Source organism: Zonotrichia albicollis, chromosome 21 (assembly GCF_047830755.1).
Source record: "Zonotrichia albicollis isolate bZonAlb1 chromosome 21, bZonAlb1.hap1, whole genome shotgun sequence".
Classification (NCBI taxonomy): Eukaryota; Metazoa; Chordata; class Aves; order Passeriformes; family Passerellidae; genus Zonotrichia; species Zonotrichia albicollis.
In genome coordinates this window covers 8,918,015-8,938,174 of record NC_133839.1, presented here as the reverse complement: position 1 = coordinate 8,938,174, position 20,160 = coordinate 8,918,015, and the positions used below count along the sequence as shown (strand labels likewise).

Below are 20,160 nucleotides of genomic sequence, written 5' to 3'. Positions count from 1 at the left end.
CCCTTGGAATTCCTGCAGCCACCTTGACATCCCTGTCACCACCCTACCAGCACTCAGGCAAACCCTGTCCAGTGCAAGCAGGGTCTGGGCATCTTTCCTAGCACATCCAAACCCTTTATTTTTATTAATTTCTATTTTCTTTTATAATTTAATTTATATTCATTTATATTTTATTTTTTAATATTTCATTCTTTATTATTTAAATTATTTTTATTTTTATTTATATTTTTATTTTTATATTTCTATATATATTATTATATTTTTAAATATTTTATATTTTATATTTTTATATATATTATATATTGTTATATCTTTTTAATATTACTTTTATTATTTTAATTTTATTATTTTTATTATGTTTATTTTATTTTTATTATTTTTATATTATATTTCTATATATTATTAAATTTTAAAATATTTTATTATTAATTTTTTATTATTTTATTAGTTTATTATTTTTATTATTTTTGGGGTTTTATTATTTTTTATTATTTCTTATTAATTATTTTATTTTTATTTTAGGAGCTGCTCAGCCATTCCTCAGACAGGCCAGAGAAGCAGCAGCTGAAGGAGGCTCTGGAGGCAATGCAGGTACAGGAGGGTGAGAGTGGGGAAGGGGCAGTGCTGGCTTTGGGCTGCAGCAGAGCTCAGCATCCCTCTGCTCTGTGGAACAAAAATTTGGATGGAGAATCCATCCAGGACCAGCTCAAGGGAAGGCAAAGTCTGCTCCTTCTGACCACACCTGTGTGCACTGGCTGTCACTTGGTGTGGTGGCCTCACAGCAGATCTCTTATCCCCCCTGGGGCAGAGGGGGAGCTGGGGTTTGTTGCCAAGCCAGGACTTTTCCCGGGTTGCTGCTGTGTGTGCAGAGGCTGTGCCAGATCCAGCTTTTGTTTCTGCTGGGAGGGATTTGGAGGAGGAATCAGCGAGTCAGGGAGTGTGGCAGCCACGGGAGCCTTCCCTGGGTGCTGGTAGCCAGGTGCTGGGTGGGAATCCTTTAATCCCTTTTTTTTTTAAATTTTATTTTGTTCAAGGTAAGATGTGTTTTCAGCAATTGATGAGTTTTGGCATCAGCACTTTGCTTTGCTTCAAGTTGGTTTTTTTTCAGCTTTTAGCTGATGTGACCGTGTTCACAGGGGTTCTTGGATGAGGGAAGAGATGAGGATCTGACTCCATGTTTCAGAAGGCTGATTTGTTATTTTGTGATATACATTACATTAAAACTATACTAAAAGAATAGAAGAAAAGGTCTCATCAGAAGGCTGGCTAAGATAAGAACAGAAAGAATGATAACAAAGGTTTGTGGCTCAGCTCTCTGTCCGAGCCAGCTGGACTTTGATTGGCCATTAATTAGAAACATCCACATGAGACCAATCACAGATGCACCTGTTGCATTCCACAGCAGCAGATAATCATTGTTTACATTTTGTTCCTGAGGCCTCCCAGCTTCTCAGGAGGAAAAATCCTAAGGAAAGGATTTTTCATGAAAAGATGTCTGCAACAAACTGGAGCTCCCAAAATCTCAGAACAAAAAAATATCAGCAACAAAAAAAAAATCAAATTGTAGAATGATCCAAACATTTTCTGGCTGGGTTATGTCTCCCCACACACACACTCACAGCAGATCCATTGTCAGCAGGAGCTCTGGGGAGCACCTCAGGGTCCATCCCTGTGCTTGTGGTCACTTTGTTTTCCACCCCTGGGCTGCAGCTTTTGTAACAGGGCTGCATTTCCTGGCCCTTACATAAGCTGGGTGACCTTTCCAGCCGCTCTGCTGCCAGCCCAGGGATGCAGGGCTGCTCTGGGGCTCTCTGTGGAGCTGAGGTGCTTTCAAGGACGTTGCATTCCCAGCCTGCTGCCGTGGCCTCAGATGAACGCTGGGCCTGGTGACAGCAGCTAAACCCCACTCGTGGCCTCATCACCCAGCAGCACTGCTGAAAAATAAATGTGTGTTTGCTCTGGCTCTGCTGCACACTCAGCATTTGCTGCAGGAAGATGTTGATAAGCATCAGGGAGGTTTCTCTCTCCTCCTCCCCATCACCAGGAGAGTGTGGGAGCAGTTCCGACCGCGCTGGGCTCGGGGGGTTTGGGAGCCATTCAGTTTGGTTTTAATTGATCTGTAAACCAAAGCTTAACTTCCAAATGATGCCTTTCATCACAAGTCCAGCCTTTCTGTCTGCTGTGCTGGCAGGCAGCAGACATTGCTGCTGTCTGGGGTGGATGCAGTGACATTCCCAAAGGGATTCAGCTCCCTTTTATTTTGCTGGAATAGTTGGTTCTGCAAGGAAAGGGCACAAAAAAAAAATTTGTAGTGGGGTTTCTTTGGTACCAATCCTCTGCCTTGAGAATGCAGGACTGAATTCCCAGTGAAATTCCAGAGCCAACATTTGCCAGGTTGTTGTTTCAAGTCCTGGTTGATGCTGGGATTGTGTTTCCCTGCTTCAGAACCCTTTTGGTTGTGTCATTTCTCATCACCATCCCTGCCAGCCCTTGGCCTGGTGATGTTACAAGTATTGTCACGTAGATCTGTGATTATGGGATGTGATTAACCCTCCTTGTGTTGGGGAGCTGAGCCAGGTCTGACCCAGGGGGGATGTCTTAAAAAATCCCCTGCTCAGATTTAATCCAAGCTGACAAGAGCTGTTGTTGAGGTCAAGGAGGGAGCAGATAAGAAGCAAACAGGCACAGCAAATCCACTCTGAAAGGTGCAAGAAGTTGTTCCAGTGGAAGGGATGCTTCCTTGTCTTTGATGGATGAAAATTTGGGGTTTGGGGTCGTTGTGCTGCCATGGATTCCTGCATTGCCATGGATTCATGCATTGCCATCTTCTGGGAAATGGAAAACATTGCAGCAGCTGCCTGCCTCTGTCCCAGGTTGCAGTGGGGTCCTGCTCAGACTCCTGAGGGATTCAGGGAGCCAGGCTCATGTTTGTTCTCCTGGGTAAAGTAAAAATCACTATTCACCCTTTTATTTTTTAAGGACTTGGCCATGTACATCAATGAAGTCAAGAGGGACAAAGAGACTTTGAAGAAAATAAGTGAATTTCAGAGCTCTATAGAAAACCTGGTAAGCTGGAAAATACTCTTGAACCCAGTTGGGTTTAAGAACCCTCTTGAACCCAGTTTAATTCGATTATTATTAATTAATTAATTATTATTAATGTATTCATTATTATTATTGTGTATTTGGGTTGTTTGGGCAATTACTACTTGTTCTGATGTGCTGAAGGATCCCCATGTGTTCAGACTCTCTCATGATTTGCTGATGGCCCAGAGGTGGATGCTGCTTCACAAAACTGCTTTGGCTGGGATGGAGGGTGGCTTCTCTTGCTGGTGTTACACTAAAAATGTTTCTTCAGCTTTTTCTCACATTATCAATCAGTGTAGGGAGGACACAGAAGTTCCTCAAGATGCCTATCTGGCTTTATTTAAAAAGAGGTTTTCTGGCTTTATTTAAAAAGAGGTTTTAGTTTGTTTTTAAGAGGACAGAGATTAACTGAAAGGGGAGGAGAAGGGCTCATGTAAAAAGGCACCGAATCCCCAAAAATTTCAACCAGGTATTTTAAGGAGAACTCATCTTCCAAACTGCAGAGGTGTCAAACACTCAGCCCTGTTGCTGTACATCAGCAGACCTGGAGGGGAGCTGGGTTTGGGCGCTTTAAGCCTTGACTTCATTTGGAAACAATGAACTTTTAATTGATGGTTACTTAACAGAGACAAAATCCTAAATTATTGTGGAAACCTCTGAAAAATAGCTGATTGCAGGTGGGGAAGGGTTTGCAAAAATGCTTTGAGTGCTGGGCCTTCCCCTGGGTGCCAGTGCTGGAGCTCTGGGGGTTCCTGGGGTGCTGAGCTGGGGGTGCTGCTGCTCCCAGGGGCTTGGGCAGGGCTGGGGGGTGAATCCAGCCAGCTCTGGGCTCCCAGCTGCCCAAAGCAGCATTCCAGGCTCTGAGCCCTGCTTTGCTCCCGCAGCAGGTGAAGCTGGAGGAGTTTGGGAGGCCGAAGATCGACGGGGAGCTCAAGGTGCGCTCCATAGTGAACCACACCAAGCAGGACAGGTGAGTGAGTGCCCCTGTCCCCAGTGTCCCCAAACTCAATGTGCCCTCATCTAATGACTCCCCCTGAGCTCATTTCTTTTATTACTGCCTGGAATTTCACTGCCATAGCCCAGCATCGGTGTGAAATCACAGCAGGACGCAAATACTGAACGCTGAGCTGGGGAGCTCCTCAGAACTTTACAAATCTTTCCCCTTGGATTTTTTAATGATGTGTTTGACTGGCTTTCTTGTTTATTTGCTTGCTTTGGGCAGGTATTTATTTTTATTTGATAAAGTGGTGATCGTCTGCAAGAGGAAAGGATACAATTATGAGCTGAAGGAAATTATTGAGCTGCTCTTCCACAAGATGACTGATGACCCCATGAATAACAAGGACATTAAGAAGGTAGGTGGACTAAGGATTAGCTCTGGAGACCATTTTGGAGCTGTTTCAGGGTAGTATGTTCCCATTAGCCTTTTAAAATAGGAAAAAAAGCTGGAAAATAAATGCTCAACTTTCAAGGCAGCCTTAAATAGCGTTGGGAAATGTTTATTAATGTGGGGCTGGGCTGGATCCTTGACCTGTGTCCTGGCAGAACAGCCCTGAGGAGGCTGGGATGGTTGGAATTAGGAGGGAGGAAGCTGCTCTCTGCTTGCTGGCCCAGTGTCAGGGAGCAAACATCAGATGGGCAGGAGAGGAGGGCAGGGAGGAGGGAGGGAAGGTCCAGGATGTTCTTTCTCCCACAAGCTGCAGGGTGGAGGAGCCTGGAAAGGCAACTTTGCACACCAGGCTGCCAGAATTGGCACTCAGAGCACTGAAGGAACATCATTTCCCTGTGCTTTGATGCTCACTCTGCAGCCATGGAGGAAAAACCTCCCAGCTCTTGCTTTGAGTGAGCTCCTTTAGCTGAATCCACTCCCATGCTGTGGGGAGAGCAGGTGGGATAAGGGACACTGGGGGTGAGAGCAACCAAGAGCTGCTGAGGGAATGGTGCTGGCTTTGTGTTTTAATGAAATCTCTCTCCACTTTGCTCTCCTGGCTTTGTGTTTTAATGAAATCTCTCTCCACTTTGCTCTCCTATGCTTCCTAGTCCCATGGAAAAATGGTAAGCAGAGCACCCCTGTGGCTGTGGTGGTGTGTTTGTGTGAGACAGGCTGAGCATATGTGCACTGGGCAGCTCAGATGCTCCTCCTGGGCTGTCACTTGCTGTCAGCCCCAGACAGAATGGCTGGGGAGGATCCAGTGGAGCAGAAGAATCTGGGTTTTCTCTCATCTGCCACCATGAAATGCTGCCTGCTCCAAGCGCACAGCGCCCAAAGCGCTGCAGGCATCATTAACTGGGATGTGTTAGAGAAACAGGGAGCTCTGCTTCCTCCTCCTGCTGTCCTTGGCCATGGCTCAGCTCAGGGGGCAAGGACAGGCACTCAGGGCAGTGCCTGAGCTGTGTGAGTGGAGCTGTGCTGTGTTCTGCTGGGAGATCAGCTCTCTTTCCTCTTGCAGTGGTCCTACGGCTTCTACCTGATCCACCTGCAGGGGAAACAGGGCTTCCAGTTCTTCTGCAAGACTGAGGAGATGAAGAGGAAGTGGATGGAGCAGTTTGAAATGGCCATGTGAGCACGGGTGGCTGCTCTAGCCCTGGGTCCAGTAGCCAGGAGTGGGGGAAAAGTGTTTTGGGCCATCAGGGCACTGCAGAGCAGCTCTGGCTGGGGAAGCTCATGGGGGATGGCTGGAGCTTGGAACTGTTCTCTGAGCATCCCCAGCCAAGCATTTCTGACACTGAGATGGGATATTGGGCAGGAATCCTTCCCAATTCCTTCCTTTCCTTTCTCCAGAGGGTGGGCAGGCCCTGGCACAGGTGCCCAGAGCAGCTCTGGGTGCCCCTGGATCCCTGGAAGTGCCCAAGGCCAGGCTGGACAGGGCTTGGAGTGACCTGGGATAATGGAATGGGATGGGATGATTTAAAATGTCCAACCCAGAAGTTTTTGTGGTTCTCTGGAAGGACACCAGACCCTGGAACAGGAGCAGGGTGGGGAGGGAAGTTGGTGCTGCAGGACCTGGTCCTGAGCACAGCAGGGCTTGGGCTGATGGTTAACTCAGGCCAAACCCATGACTCCTGTCCCAGGGGAAGGTAATGGGCAAAATCCTCTCTACACCCAAGCCCTGATCTCCTCCCATGCTGGATTTGGTGTCTGTGTGGTCCAGGCTGTCACTGAAATGCCACAGGCTGATAACCCCCAGCTCCTTTCCCTCAGGTCCAACATCAAGCCAGAGAAAGCCAATGCAAATCACCACAACTTCCAGATGTACACATTTGAGAAGACAACCAACTGCAAAGCCTGCAGGATGTTCCTGAGGTGAGCAACAACCTTCTGCAGTAAAACACAGAAACAAAAATCTCAAAGCTGAAGCTGGATTAGGATTTTCTGACTTTTTAACATTTTTTATTTGGCACAGAGGAACTTTCTACCAGGGCTATCTTTGCCCCAAATGTGGAGCAGGTGCTCACAAGGAATGCTTGGAGATTATTCCTCCCTGCAAGATGGGTGAGTAATTTCATGAGCAGCTCATTGAATGATCTGAGAAATTCACTTTATCAAGCAATGATGTTTGTTAATGCATAAAAGAATACAAGGATGCTCCCACCCCACCTGCCAGGGCTGTAGTTCACATTGGTTTGTGGTTTAAAATACAAACAAAGCAGCCAAAAGTCTCCAAAACAAAGAGTTCATCCCATGGATGGCAGGGAATCCCAGCAGCTCAGTGCAGGGTGGGATCTCCAGCTCTTGTGGGTGGGAATTGAAGAGAGAAGTTCTTTACCAGCTGATGAAGATGAACTGATGAAGCTCATCTTGATCAGTTCTTCATTTTGCAGTGAAAGCAGGAGGGTCGGCAGCAGGGAGAGCATTTCTGATGGACAGAGAGCTCCTCTCTGGACCCCAAACAGCAGAAATTTATGTCTTTGGTCTGAACTGGGCCAAGCTGGGACTCCCCTGTGCCCAACCAGGGCAGATGCCTGGTGATGCTGCAGGAGAAGTCACAGGGGGGCTTTGGAAAGATTTTGGGTGAGGACTGGAGGGAGGAAGGAACAGAACTGCAGAACTTGGTGGCAGTGAGGGAATGGCCCTGTGTGGTTCAGTCCCCTCAGAGCAGAGCAGTGACCCAAGTGTCCCCAGCTCTGCTTTGGCCTTCAGCTTCACCCCCTGGTGCTGCTCTGAGACACTCAGAGCATCAGGAGAAGCAGAAAATGGGGTTTGTTCCTGTGAAATTAACCCCTTACCCTCCATTTCTCTTGCAGGTTCTTCAGCAGACCAGGTACATGATTTGGCCTTTCCTCACACCTGTGCCCTTGTCCAGCTCATGGGAAGAGCCAACCCTGGCTCAGAGGGGTCTCACCTGGGGGACAGGGCTGGGAACACTGGGACAGGACTGGGAACCAGTGAGACAGGACTGGGAACCAGTGGGACAGGGCTGGGGACAACTGGGACAGGACTGGGACCAATGGGACAGGACTGGGACAAGTGGCCTCCTCTCCAGCCCAGAACAGGCCCAGTTTAAGCAGCCCCAGAGCCCTCAGGAGGTGCCAGCACCCGGCTGGGGGGTACCAGGGAGATTTGGGGAGAGTTTTTCTCATCCCAAAGGCATCAGGTGGGTGCTGGTGGGGAGACCTGAGGCTGGTGTGTCCTCATTGAGTTTTTCTTCCTCTTTCTTTGCAGGATTCAGTGGGTGCAGGACCTGGTAAGGGCATTGCTGTGGGACAGAGGGCAGGGACAGGTTGTGGCTGCAGGAACCCACAGCATTGGGGGTGTGTGGGAGGGGGAGGCTCCTTCGAAGGCCAGCAAAGAGCTTTAGTGCCTGCAGAGGGTCCTGTGCCCCCTCATGGCCAGCTATGGGGCACTGAGGTCTCTCTGTCCCTGCTGCCCCACAATTTCTTTGGTGCCCTCGTGCCCCTGGGCCAGCAAAACTTGTGCCCATCACACCCAGGAGAGCCTGGCACAACATCCTGTGCCAAACCAACCTCCAGGGCAGAGCAGGCATGTCCTGGCAGGGAGATTTGATGGGCAGCATCTTCCTGCTGGCACGTCCAGTGTCCCCTGATGGGCCACCAGTCACAAAAGTTACTGCAAGAACTTTTTATCTTCCTGTGTTTAAAACTTGCCTGGACAGAGCTCTGGGCCTGCCCTGCCCCTGCTGTGGCTCAAAGGAGAAGAACAATTTGTTTTTGTGCTGTTTCTGATGGAAGGAAAGCCAAGCCTGGCAAAAAGAAACCTGAATCAAATTTGTGGTTAGGAGAAAAGAAAAACAACAAAAGCCAACAAAACAAACACAGAGTGCTCTTGCTGGGAGGGGAGAGGCAGAGGTGGGGAGGCATTTTGAGGATAAACACTGTGGATTTGGTGCAGTGGGGGAGGTTTATTTAATGTGAAGTTGTTGGCGAGACAAGTGGACTTTGCCTGGGAGCTTCAGGGGCGTTCTGAGTCCCAGGTCCAGCTGATTTTCAGTGGTAGCTGAGTGTTCACTGCTCCCTTTTGCAATTGTGGGGTCACTGCTGGCCAGGCATTGCCTGGCAAGGGCTCCTCTCCTTGATTTCCCTCTCCTCTGCTGGGTTTGAGCTCCTTGGTGAGGCTCAGATCCAGGTGCAGGGCTGGGAGCTGGAACTGCAGCTTGGCCGGGTCCCCCCTGGGTTTGTTTTTGCGCAGGGAACTCAATCATGCATGTGACTGCAGGATCCAAGAACACTCACTGTGGACACCATTCCTTTCTGCTTTCATGTTTCCTGCCCCTCAGTCCTGCCTGCTGTGCCCTGTCAGGGATGAGGAGAGCAGTTCAGGAGGGGGGGTTCTCTTTGGGTTTTTTTCAGCTAGGACAAGGTTGTGAAACTGTTGTGCTTCTCTGCCAGGTCCTAAAATGGTGGCTGTTCAGAATTACCATGGGAACCCAGCCCCTCCTGGGAAACCAGTGCTGACCTTTCAGATTGGGGACGTGATGGAGCTGCTGAGGGGGGACCCCGACTCGCCGTGGTGGGAGGTGAGGGTGAAACTCCTAAACCAGTGATTTCCACATTATCCCTTTGATTCTGGGGCTTTCCTGGTGCAGGGGTGTGCTGGAGGTTGGGAGGCACTTTGGGGCCTGTCCCCACCCCTCCCCAGTGCCACCAGTGCTGTCCCCAGTCTGATGCCCAGCTTGGCCTTGCAGGGGAGGCTGCTGCAGACCAAGAAGTCGGGTTATTTCCCCAGCTCCTCAGTGAAGCCCTGCCCCGTGGATGCCAGGGTAAGTGCCAGACCGGGATGGAGCTGGCACTGCCAGCTGGGTGGGACTGTCCCTGTCACTCTCCTCAGCCTTCTCCTCAAGGCCTCAGTCCTTCCCTGGGCCTTCAGCGAGGCCTCTGCCTCACAGGGGAGGTGGATCCCTCCTGCCATGGTGCAGCCCTGTTCCCAAGGCTGGGCTTGGCATCATCATTTCCAGCTCTGTTCCTTCTCTGACCCAGGAGCAGAGTGCTGGAGATCAGGCCCAGTGCAGCAAAACTGCGTTTGGTTTGTTTTAATTGCTTTTAGCTGCTTGCTGTAATGTTGTCAGCTGCTTCCCAATTAAAAACCACTCAGGTAAATGAACAAACACAGCTGGGAGCAGGGAGGGAAATGCTCAGCTACAACACTGCCCTCCTCTGCCCAAGCCCAGAATCTGGGAATGGCTTGGCAGAGGGAAGGCTCCCGTGGAGAGCAGCATCCCACACGTGCTGTACAGCCTGAGGAGCTGCTGGCTCTGCACTAATAAGCAATTCTTCCATTTGCAGCCCCCCAACAGCCGGCCGGCCTCGCGGGAGATCGACTACACGGCCTACCCCTGGTGAGTGGGCACAGACACAGCCCAGCCTGGCCTTCTGGCTGCTGCTGGCTCAGGAATGCACCCCAGCAAGGAATTCCACATGCAGGGCTCTGCATCCAGATTGCTCTGTGGCCATGGAGCTGCCACGGTGGTGGTTGGGGGGTGTTGAAAGGCCTGGCAGCAGCTGTGGGGATTTTTTCACTGGTGAAGAGGCAAAAAGGGAGATGCTGGTTTCTCTTCCCATTTTCTATGCCCAGAAAATGATTGTTGGAGGGAGGAGGCAACGCCTGCCTTGGCAGGAGAGGCTGTGCTTGGCTTGCCTGCTGCTCCTTCTCTCCAGCTCCAGCCAGGTTTATGAATTCATGGATATAAATTAGCCCTGCTCTTCCAGCTCTTGCTGAGGCCTCATTAACCTGGAGGCTGATTCCCAATTAGTGGGTTTTTCCAGGTGTCATGTACTTCAAAGGGAAGAGGCCACTCTCTGTGTGTGCTTCAGTGGCTCAGCAGCTTCTTGTGTATCTCAGGGCACTTCCCTTCCTGCTCAGGATATTTCAGATGTTTCTCCACCTGCCTTCCATCCTTCATGCCTTTAAAAAGATGTCTCTTTTTATCCGAAACATGCCTGTTCAAAGATACAAGTTAATTTTCATGAATTAAATGGACTAATTAACCTCTGGGCTCAGGTTTGCAGGGAACATGGAGAGGCACCAGACAGACAACCTGCTCAAGTCCCACGTCAGTGGCACCTACCTGATCCGGGAGCGGCCGGCCGAGGCCGAGCGCTTTGCCATCAGTATTAAGTGAGTAATTCCCCCTTTAGGAACTCAATAATTCAACATTTCTCACCCACAGAGGATGAGCCAGGGCTGGAGCACGTGGCTGTGTTGTTTTTGAGTGCCTTTGCTGTCATTGGCAGGTTCAACGAGGAGGTGAAGCACATCAAGGTGGTGGAGAAGGACAACTGGATCCACATCACGGAAGCCAAGAAGTTCGAGAGCTTGCTGGTGGGTTTCTGTTCCCTTTTGTAGCTCTGTGTTTGCAACAAGGGGGTGGCAGAGACAGCCAGGTGCCTCTCCTTCCTCCCCAGGAGCTGGTTGAGTACTACCAGAGCCACTCTCTGAAGGAGAGCTTCAAGCAGCTGGACACGACGCTGAAATACCCCTACAAATCCCGGGAGCGCTCTACCTCCAGGACCTTCACCCGCTCCCCAGGTAACACCCATGGCTCTCATGGAAAACCTGTCCCTCCCTTCCTGCCAGCTCTAGGAGCAGTGGATGGAGGAATTGACAGCTTCTCTCTAGGCTTTGAGCTGCTCAGTTTGCAGCTAAGTCCTTCAGGGCTGGTGGCATTTCAGGATGGGTCTCGCTGGAGGTGGTGAGGTCTGGCCAAGCTGGGGCTCTCTGAAGGGACAGTTTTTGCTGGGACAGGCTGGTTCCTCTCCTGTGGTTTTTCCACCCTGTGTTTTGCCCACCCTCTGGTTGGGAGCAGGGGTGTGATGTTCACTTGGTGGGATTTATCCTGTCTCTCCCACCCTCGTGAGATTTTTGTGTTTTAATGGATCTGGTTCCAGTGTCACTTGTGGTGATTTGAATCCCAGTGAGACTCCTTTAATGGAGGTGATGGGTGAAAGGGTAAGTCTGTGTCTAAAAGAAAAAGAAAGGAAAAATCAAAGTAAATGGGAAGGAAAAATTGCAATAATGCAAGATGTTGTTCTGTCCAAAGGCCTGAGTGCAGAACTAACTGCTTTGTGGGGGAAAATAACTTTAAATATTTTTCTCCATGGTATACTTAGAAAAGAGTATCAAAGGAAGATAGGTTTTAAAAGTTGATTTAATACCTTTTTGCATTAAATACAACTCTAGGGTGAATTTTGAGCCCCCAGTGGCTGTGGGGCTGTGGCCAGACCTTTTCTCAGCTGTCCCAGCTCGGAGCCCTTGCAAAGACCCTCTGCATGCTTTGCCCTGTATCCCTCCATCAGCTTTTAAAGCATTGTGCCTTATAATATTTTATTTTAATTTCCTTTTTAATGCGTGTTCTGCCTCTTTCTGTTTCTCTCTAACCTCTTTGCAGCCTCCTGCGCTTCCTACAACTTTTCTTTTCTCAGTCCTCAGGGCCTCAACTTTTCTTCTCAGAGCTCCTCCAGTCCCTTCTGGTCAGGTACCAGTGCCTCTCCCTGCTGGAGAGCCCTGCCACCATCCCCAGCTTGAAAGCCATCACCAGTGGGACCTGTGGGGTCCCTCTGTCCCTCCATCCCCACAGGCAGTTCAGGGGGTCCCCAGTGCTGCCCTGGGAAATCAGTTAATTAGCTTAATTAACCCTGGCTTGGTTGGCAGCAAAATGCACTCCCCAAAATGAAGGCAGGGAGGAGATGGACTTGTTGCTGTTTGAGAAAAGGGGGTAAAATTAACCCAAAACAAAAAGGTGGATGTAGCACTTTGGGATCTCATGATGAACTTCAAGCTCCACCTGCTTATCCCATGTGTGTCACCCTGAGCATCAGCATCTCACCCTGTCCCAGCCTGCCCCTCCTTGTCCTCCAGGAGAACATCCAGGGTTTGAGCTCTGCTCTCTGGTGCTGCCCAGGAGCCCCTTGCTGAGGGGACAGGGACACACCTGTGCTCTCAGGTGTGGTTTGGGGCTCATTGTCCCCACAGGGAGTGTAGTGTCATCCTTTCCAGGCTGTCATCCTCCTTCCTGATGGGATAAGAGCAAAATCCTGCCAGATTTTCTTCCCATTGAAGTTTTTATCTTTCAGTCTCAATAGAGAAAATCAACCAGCAAAGCCACATGTGCCTTCCTTGTTTGGGAAGAACATTGAACTTTTCAAGCACAAATCTGGGATTTTGAGATTCTCTAACTGTGTTGAAAGTTTTCTGTGTAGCAAGGGGCTCTGAGCAAGCTCCTGATGACAGAGCTCAAAGCTGCCATGATTTCTGTCCATCCTCCAGCCTGGCTGCCTGGCCAGGATGGACAAACCCTCCAGTGGTTGCACATTGTTTGTCCAACACCATCATCATCCTCATCTCCTTCCATGCCAAGAGCTGAAAACCTGGGCAAAGCTTTCCTTCCAACTTTGTTCAACCTTGGTTTGCACACTTTTACAGTAGAAATAAACCCCTTGGAAATCCTGGGAGAAAGAGGGGAGTGAAGCACAGCATCCCCTGAGGATGCTTTTTTTTTTGAGTTTTTTTTGTGAACTTCAGAGGACGTGCATTTTTCTCCTCCTCTGCCCATCCCATCCCTCCACTGTGGTTCTCCAGCCCTTTTTCCCTGTGCCCAGACCTTGGGGCAGGAATGCTGAGTGCTGCCCCTGCCTTCCCCCTCTTTGTGCTTCCCCTGAGCATCCCTTTCCTGAAGTGATGGAGATCCCTGGGGCTGCTGGTGCAGCTCAGCTCCTGGGATGGCTCCTGGGGTCATCTCCTCATCCCAAGGTGCTGCTCAGTGTCAGGTTTGGCGCCATTTGGTCTCTCATGGGACCAAGGGACAGGAGCAGGGAGGTTCCAGGTTAGGAGCTGGTTCCTCCTCATGGCAGAGCACCCAGGATTCACTCGACACCTCTGGGAGAACCCATTCCCAGTAACTCTGGCTTTGAGGTAGCTTAAATCCAAGTTGATTCACAAAGTGGCTCCATCAGGTGCTGGGAGGTGGCAGCTCCCCGAGGCAATCTGCCAGAGCTCACACTGAGAGCTGAACAGGATTTCCCCATGGTTTGTTAATGGTTGTGTATTCCTATGAAATCCTTCCTTTTACCACCTCCCAAAAGTGCCCATCACACCAGTGACCCTCACCAGAGAGGAGCTTCCCAAGCCCACAGAACCCTTCAAACCCATCAGGAACCCAGTGTAACCCCACCACCCCACCCAAGCAGCTCGGGTGACGCCACCCCTCCCTCTGAGCAGCTCCATCTCTCAGTACCACGGTGGAAAACCCAGGTTGAACCTCTGCAAGCTTTCCCCAGGCTTCAGCCAGCGCGGGGCCGCTGCTGAGGCTGTGCTTTGTCCCCTGGCAGTGTTCACCCCCCGGGTCATAGGCACGGCCGTGGCGCGGTACAACTTCGCGGCGCGGGACATGCGGGAGCTGTCGCTGCGCGAGGGGGACGTGGTGAAGATCTACAGCAGGATTGGAGGGGACCAGGGATGGTGGAAGGGGGAGACCAACGGAAGGGTGAGTGCCTCCAGGGCGATTCCTGCAGTGGGGTGTCCTCCCTGCTGTCAGGATGGCAAAAGGAAGGGGCTTGTTATTCGTGGTGTTCCCCAGATGAGGGAGGAATGATGAATCTGACTCTGTGTTCTCAGAGAAGGCTAATTTAGCCTTCCTAGATATTATTATTATAGTATCTTAAGATTTTATATTATTTATATTATATTTTATATGATTACAGTATCTTATTTTAAGATTATAGTATCTTATTTTAAGATACTGTATTATATAAAAGAAGACTATACTAAACTATACTAAAGAATACAGAAAGGATACTTACAGAAAGCTAAAAAGATAATAATGGAAAGTCGTGACTCCTTCGAGAGTCTTGACACGGCTTGGCACTGATTGGCCAATAATTAAAAACAATTCACACCAGAAACCAATGAAACAATTACCTGTGGTAAACAATCCTCAAACACATTCCAAAGCAGCAAAACACAAGAGAAGCAAATGAGATAGTTATTGTTTTCATTTTTCTCTGAGGCTTCCAACTTCCCAGGAGCGAAATCCCGGGCAAGGGGATTTTTCCAGAAAGTGTGATGGTGACAGGAGGGAGTGTGTGCCATGTTCTCTCACTCTTTCCTGGGTTCTGGGTGGGTTGTCACCTCATGAGAGCCACCTCTGTTTGGCCACTTGGTGCTTTGTGATATCCAGGGCACACAGGTGGGTGGGAGCATGTGATGGGATGGTCTGATCTTCTCTAGACCCATGGAGGATGTCTGCAAGCCCTGCAGGGGGAAGGGTCAGCAGCCTAGGACAGCCAGCAGCCTTTTTGGCTTGGCCTGGAATCCCACAGATTCTGTAGCACTGGAGACAGATCCTTCCTGCCTGATGCCTCAAAGGCAGCATGTCCAAGGTGATTAGTCCATCCCAAATTAGGGTGATTAAGGCTCACACCATCAGGATCTGCCACATCCAGGACTGGCAACAGCACTTGATGGCAGGGCAATAATCTCAGTGACAGGACAGGAGCTCCCTTATAAAACCAGAGTTGGAAGGGCCCCACAAGGATCATGGTGTCCAGCTATAATTGATATTTTTGCCCCCGATGAAGGAGAAGAATTACAAGGAGGACTCCATCTTATCAGAAGGATCATTAATTACTTTATTATACCACATTATTCCATATTATATTACATCTACATTACATTACATCTAAACTGATTCTGCCAAGCACCCAACTGCACAGAATCTCATGACTGTCACCCGACAAGTCCCCACACACACACCTGGCCCTGAGAGGCCAAGGAAACAAAACACCATGACTTTGGGTAAATAATCTCCATGTTACATTCTACTTTGGCACAACACAGGCACAGCAAAATGAGATAAGAATTAATCTCATTAAAAACACCAGTTTACTGGTCTTTTTCCTTTCTCTGAGGTTCAGAGAATGTGAATCTCAGAAATATTCTTGGGAAGAATTGTGCCTTGCTTTTCTCTGTGAAGAGAAACGTGGGGCTGCATCCAACTCCTCGCCCTGCACAGTACACACCAACAACCCCACCCTGAATTCTCCAAATCCTTGAGCTCCAGCAGGCTCTGTGCTGTTCCCCCTGAGTTTCCCAGCCATCTCACCTGTCCTGTCCCCCCACAGGTGGGCTGGTTTCCCTCGACGTACGTGGAGGAGGAGGGCGTGCAGTGACCGCGGCCGTGGCCGCTGGAAGTCGTCGAGCGCCCGGAGCCAGCAGCTGCAGCCTGAGCACACTGTCCCCGTGCTGGACACCTCCCAGGACTGTCCCTGCAGCCCCTCAGGACCCCCCCTGCGTGCAGGCTGCCCCAGCCTGGCCCCCTGTTCCGTGTACAGAAGATTGCTGGGCTGTGGGACGGCGCCGCTGGAGAGCCGCGCTCTCCCCGATGGACAGAGCTCAGAGACTCTGGGTGCCCTGCAGGGCGTGGGCACTGCACCCCTCCTGTGGCAGGGGCTTCTAAAAGCCACCCTGGGGATGCTGGAGGGAGGCTGAGGCTGGAGGGTTTGTGCCTGGGTGAGAATTTGGGGGTTCCAGGGCAGGGACCCCCAAGGAGGCAATGCAGACCCTCTGCCACAGCACTCAGGGGGTTGCCCAGGTCAGGATTTTGGCAGCCATGGGCAGCACTGTGCTGTGGCCAGGGTGAGGGGCAGGGTGGGGACGCCTGGAGAGGGCTGTGACCATTGGAAGTGGAGCTCCAGGTCAGCCAGGAGGGGACAAAGCCATTTTGGCACCCCTGAGCCCATTTTGTTCACAGTCACCTCAGTCCCAGCAGCCTTGCTGCAAGCAGGGGGTGCCCAGGGAGCAGACTGGTGCCACTGGTGAGCAGGAGGTCCCAGTGCATTGCAGGACTGGAGATGTGCTCCACACAAGGGTTTCAGAGGCCACCAAGGCACCAGGTACATGCAGAGGATGTGTCCGTGGGTCTGTCCTCCCCAAGCCAGGCTGATTTTCCTTGCAGCTATGACAATTCCCACCTCATGAGCTCAGGGTGAACCCACCTGAACAAGGGCTATGCTATCAAGTCCTGAATCCTGTCCCTGAGCTGTGCAAGCATCTCCTCTTCCCAGCTGTGTGCACTTTTGGGGGCTGGCAGCGTTGCCCCCCACTCTTCCTCTTCCTCCCACAGGCTGTTCCTGCTGCTGCTGTCAAGTAAAGGTCCGTGTGTTGTGACATTCCCACTGTGTCCTGAGCACCCTCTGTCCTTCCCAAAGTGCAAATACAAACAAAACCCACGTGTGGGAGCATGGCAGGGAACAGCTTCCCCGTGTGTGAGCCCCAGGAGCTGCCTCTCTGAATACCTGGCATTTTGAGCTGGTGCTTCCATGCCCTGCTGTTGTTCCCCTGGCATTTGGGGTGGTTCCTGCTGTGGGATCCTGCTGCCAATGTGGGAGATGCCAGTGCTGGCTGGGTGAGCAGTGCTGCTGCCCTCAGCCCCTGCCATGGGGGTCTGCAAACAGAGCAGCAAAACCAGAACCATGTTTGGGCTAAGAAATGAAAGAGTTTGGATCTCTCAAGAACAAGGGAATGATGCTAAGTTGGGAATTACACAATGACAAGCCCAGAGCCCCCCTGCTTTGCTCCCCATTCCTGCTGGAGCTCTGGGAGTGCCCCAATCATGGGGCGTGAGGTGGCTGCAAAGGGGTCTGGCCAGGGCAGAGGGGAGGTGACAGGGACACAGAGAGGGGCTCAGGGCATTCCCAAGGTACTGTTTGGTGCTACCCCCTCCCAGCCAGCCCCTCCATGCTCAGTTTGAGGGCAGCAGCCAGCAGGGAGCTGACAATTCCCTGCCCCTGTGCAGGGCAGAGGGTCCCATTGCCATTGCAGGGGCTGAGGGGGCATTTTGGGTGGGTGGGACACACAAAATCCTGATGGCTCCTGTTCTTCCTCACATCCCAAAGCCTTACAGCCCTTCCTTTTTAACATGGCCAATTTTGTAAGGGCATCACCTTGGGAGAGCACAGCCCTGTCCCAGGGACCCCAAAGGGACCCCCACCCTCTGCCTGCCCTGCCAAACCCCCTCCCCCAGACAGCTCTCCCTCTTTGTGTTTACTGGTGTAAGAAACTTGTTAAAAAAAAGAGATTGTTCTGTTTGTAAGTAATTATTCAGCCATTTGCCACAAATATATCTGTGAATAAGAAAGGGAAATGTTTTTTTTATGATGGCGAGAAAATTGGATGTATTATTTTAAGTCGTCTCAAGATCATTGGGAATTGCAATGGGATAAGTTGGAAAATAATATGTAAATTCCTTGGGTTTTTTTCCTTTGCACTGCACTAACTGAGGTAGGGTGGAGGGGGGTTTAAAGATAAAACTGTTTGTTTAATGGAATAGTTTATAGCTGGGAATTTGGAAATCATTTGGAATAGCTTGTAATGCTGGAATAGAAACTTTAGCTGCTACTTAGAAATCCTTTTGCATGTGGTTTTTCCAGGCCTTTTTAAGTTACAATTCATCAAAGTAAATTCCCCAACAGAAAAAAAACCAAACCAAAATAAAGTGTAATTTTGCTGATAGGTTTTTTTCCAGCCATGGTTTTTAATGTGCCAAGGATGGCAGGGTCATTGTCACTAAACCCTCTTGGCTGCGCTGGGGCTCAGGGGTGGCTTGGCCCATCCAGGAAGATGGGTGCTCCCAGGGATGGATCCTTCCTGATTCCTGGCATGAACAGTAAGTGCTTTTACCCTATAAAATTTGGAGTAGATCCCTTCTGTTCCTGTCAGGCCCCTTCTCATTCCTGGAGCAGCTGCCACTCCTGCAGTTGTCCCATCCAGGAGTTTCCCTGTTTCTCCTTTCCTGAGCTGAGCCCCTGCAGGGCGAAGGAAAGAAGCTGATTTTCCATGGCTTTTAGTCACTCCTGGATATCATATTCCACAATCCACCTGGCCCTGCAGGCAGCAGCATGTTCCAGAGCAATAAATAAGCTGCACATTTGCTTCTAAAACCCTGAGGTGTTCAAGAGGCCTCACCTTGAGCAGGGATGTGCTGTCCCTGTGAGCTGCCGTGTCATTTAATTAACAACATCAATTTTTGCCACCCTTGGAGTCCCCAGTGCTTCAGTTTTCCCAGGTTCAGCTGGAAGGGGATGTGCAGTGAGCAGAGGGGTTTTATCACAGGATCAGGACGTGAGCTGGGCACTGAATTTTGGATGCTGCTTTGGGAAGGTGCTGCCCAGCCAGGTATTGAGCCTTGGTCCAGGTGCTGACCCTGCCTGGGATGAGCCCTTTCCTCGTGGCTATTTGGTCTCGGGGCATCTCTCAACATTCACCATGGATTAAATACCAGGTTTAGGTGCCTGCTGCTGAGCCCCAGCCTGGCCCTGGGTGGGTGGGATGGCACAAATGCAGCCCTGGAGCCTGCAGCCAAGAGCTGGGCAGTGCAAAACTCTGTTCCCATTCTGTGCTGCTTCTGGGGACATCCCTGCCAGCCCGGGGCTGGGGACACTGAGCCTTGGGGGGTGGCTGGAGCTGGCAGGTGGGTGCATCCACAGTGGCTTTGCTCAGCTTTGTGCCAAAATCTGCTGCTGGGGGTTGTTCAGTGCAGGGTCTGACAGCTCAGGAATGAATGGGGCATTGATCCAGCGTGCCCAGCCGGGGCCAGGTGCAGTAACCAGAGCAGGAGCAGCGTTCCAAGGCCATTAACAGCAGGATAAACCCCAGCCAGCCCAGCTGGTTCCATCCTGCACAGCCCCTGGCCTGTCCCAGGAGTGGGGAGTTACACACCAGGCACGGGGTTTTATTTATTATTCTATTTTTTTCCCCCAGCAAGAGCAGCTGCTGATGAAATCCCCCCTCCCAATGAGCAAACACAGCGTGGGGTTGCTGTGTTTGCTGGCTGTCCCTGTCACAGTGTGACAGCCACGGGCCCTGGCACTGCCCCTCGAGCCCCCTGGCCGCCAGCCAGAGCGTGGCCACCTCCCTCTGCCCCTCTGGGGTGAGCTCACCCAACCCAGCCCAGAGCACCCCAAATTGCTGTGCCACCAAGGTGGGGAAACTGAGGCAGGGGAAACTCAGCACAGCTCTGCCCAGCAGGACTCTGTGGGATTTGAGTGCTTTTGGAATTTGGGGTGCTTTTGGCTCAGGGCAGGTGCTGGTGGTGCTTCCCAAGCCCAAATTGGGGTTGTGGGGCAAAGCTGAGCCCACAGCTCGGATGAGGATGAGGATGGGAGTGAGGATGTGGTGGAAGAGGCAATGCTGACAGTCTGCAGCACGCCTGGCTGGCTCAGCCCTGCTTTAACCACGTTTGCTGTGACCTAGAAAGCTCCAGCTGGCGCCTGAGCTTTATTTTAGAATTAACCTAAAAATTACAGGGGGAGGTTGAACTGTGTGGGCTCCCTGTACACTGCACTGATCACCCCAAAATTAACCCCTTCATTCCTGCTCTGCAGTCACATCAGGGCTCAGAGGGGCTGTGGGAGCTGCCGCTGTTCCCACTGCCCATCCTGAGCTTGGTGAAGGGCTCAGGCTTGGGCTTGTATTGTTCTAGGTCAGCTCCAGCCCAAAGGTCATATTGATAATTTGGACAGGCTGATGAAATGGTTCTGGCCTGCCAAACAGAAACAGCCCACTGCAAACAGGAGTTTAGACTTGTTTGCAGCTCTGTGGTTGTTCTGAGCAATTTAGTCCGT

The 20,160-nt window shown here is 50.8% G+C and overlaps 1 protein-coding gene across 7 annotated transcripts in view; it reads left to right on the top strand.

Moving 5' to 3' along the window:
- VAV2 (vav guanine nucleotide exchange factor 2) overlaps positions 1-18,047 on the top strand; it is a 127,144-nt gene extending 109,097 nt beyond the window's left edge. For 2 of the 7 annotated variants that reach the window (XM_074556541.1, XM_074556540.1), the window contains 19 exons: positions 523-591; positions 2,980-3,066; positions 3,972-4,057; positions 4,310-4,442; positions 5,128-5,142; positions 5,538-5,647; positions 6,290-6,391; positions 6,492-6,580; positions 7,333-7,349; positions 7,751-7,772; positions 8,935-9,062; positions 9,231-9,305; positions 9,829-9,881; positions 10,544-10,660; positions 10,777-10,864; positions 10,948-11,071; positions 11,931-12,017; positions 13,870-14,024; positions 15,661-18,047. In XM_074556541.1, the coding sequence (XP_074412642.1) occupies positions 523-591; positions 2,980-3,066; positions 3,972-4,057; positions 4,310-4,442; positions 5,128-5,142; positions 5,538-5,647; positions 6,290-6,391; positions 6,492-6,580; positions 7,333-7,349; positions 7,751-7,772; positions 8,935-9,062; positions 9,231-9,305; positions 9,829-9,881; positions 10,544-10,660; positions 10,777-10,864; positions 10,948-11,071; positions 11,931-12,017; positions 13,870-14,024; positions 15,661-15,708 (1,605 nt within the window). In that variant the 3' untranslated portion in view covers positions 15,709-18,047. Of the gene's footprint in view, positions 1-522; positions 592-2,979; positions 3,067-3,971; positions 4,058-4,309; positions 4,443-5,127; positions 5,143-5,537; positions 5,648-6,289; positions 6,392-6,491; positions 6,581-7,332; positions 7,350-7,750; positions 7,773-8,934; positions 9,063-9,230; positions 9,306-9,828; positions 9,882-10,543; positions 10,661-10,776; positions 10,865-10,947; positions 11,072-11,930; positions 12,018-13,869; positions 14,025-15,660 lie in introns of those variants that run through there. The other 5 variants (XM_074556543.1, XM_074556542.1, XM_074556544.1 and 2 more) reach the window with 4 other exon arrangements.
- Positions 18,048-20,160: the final 2,113 nt, after the last annotated feature.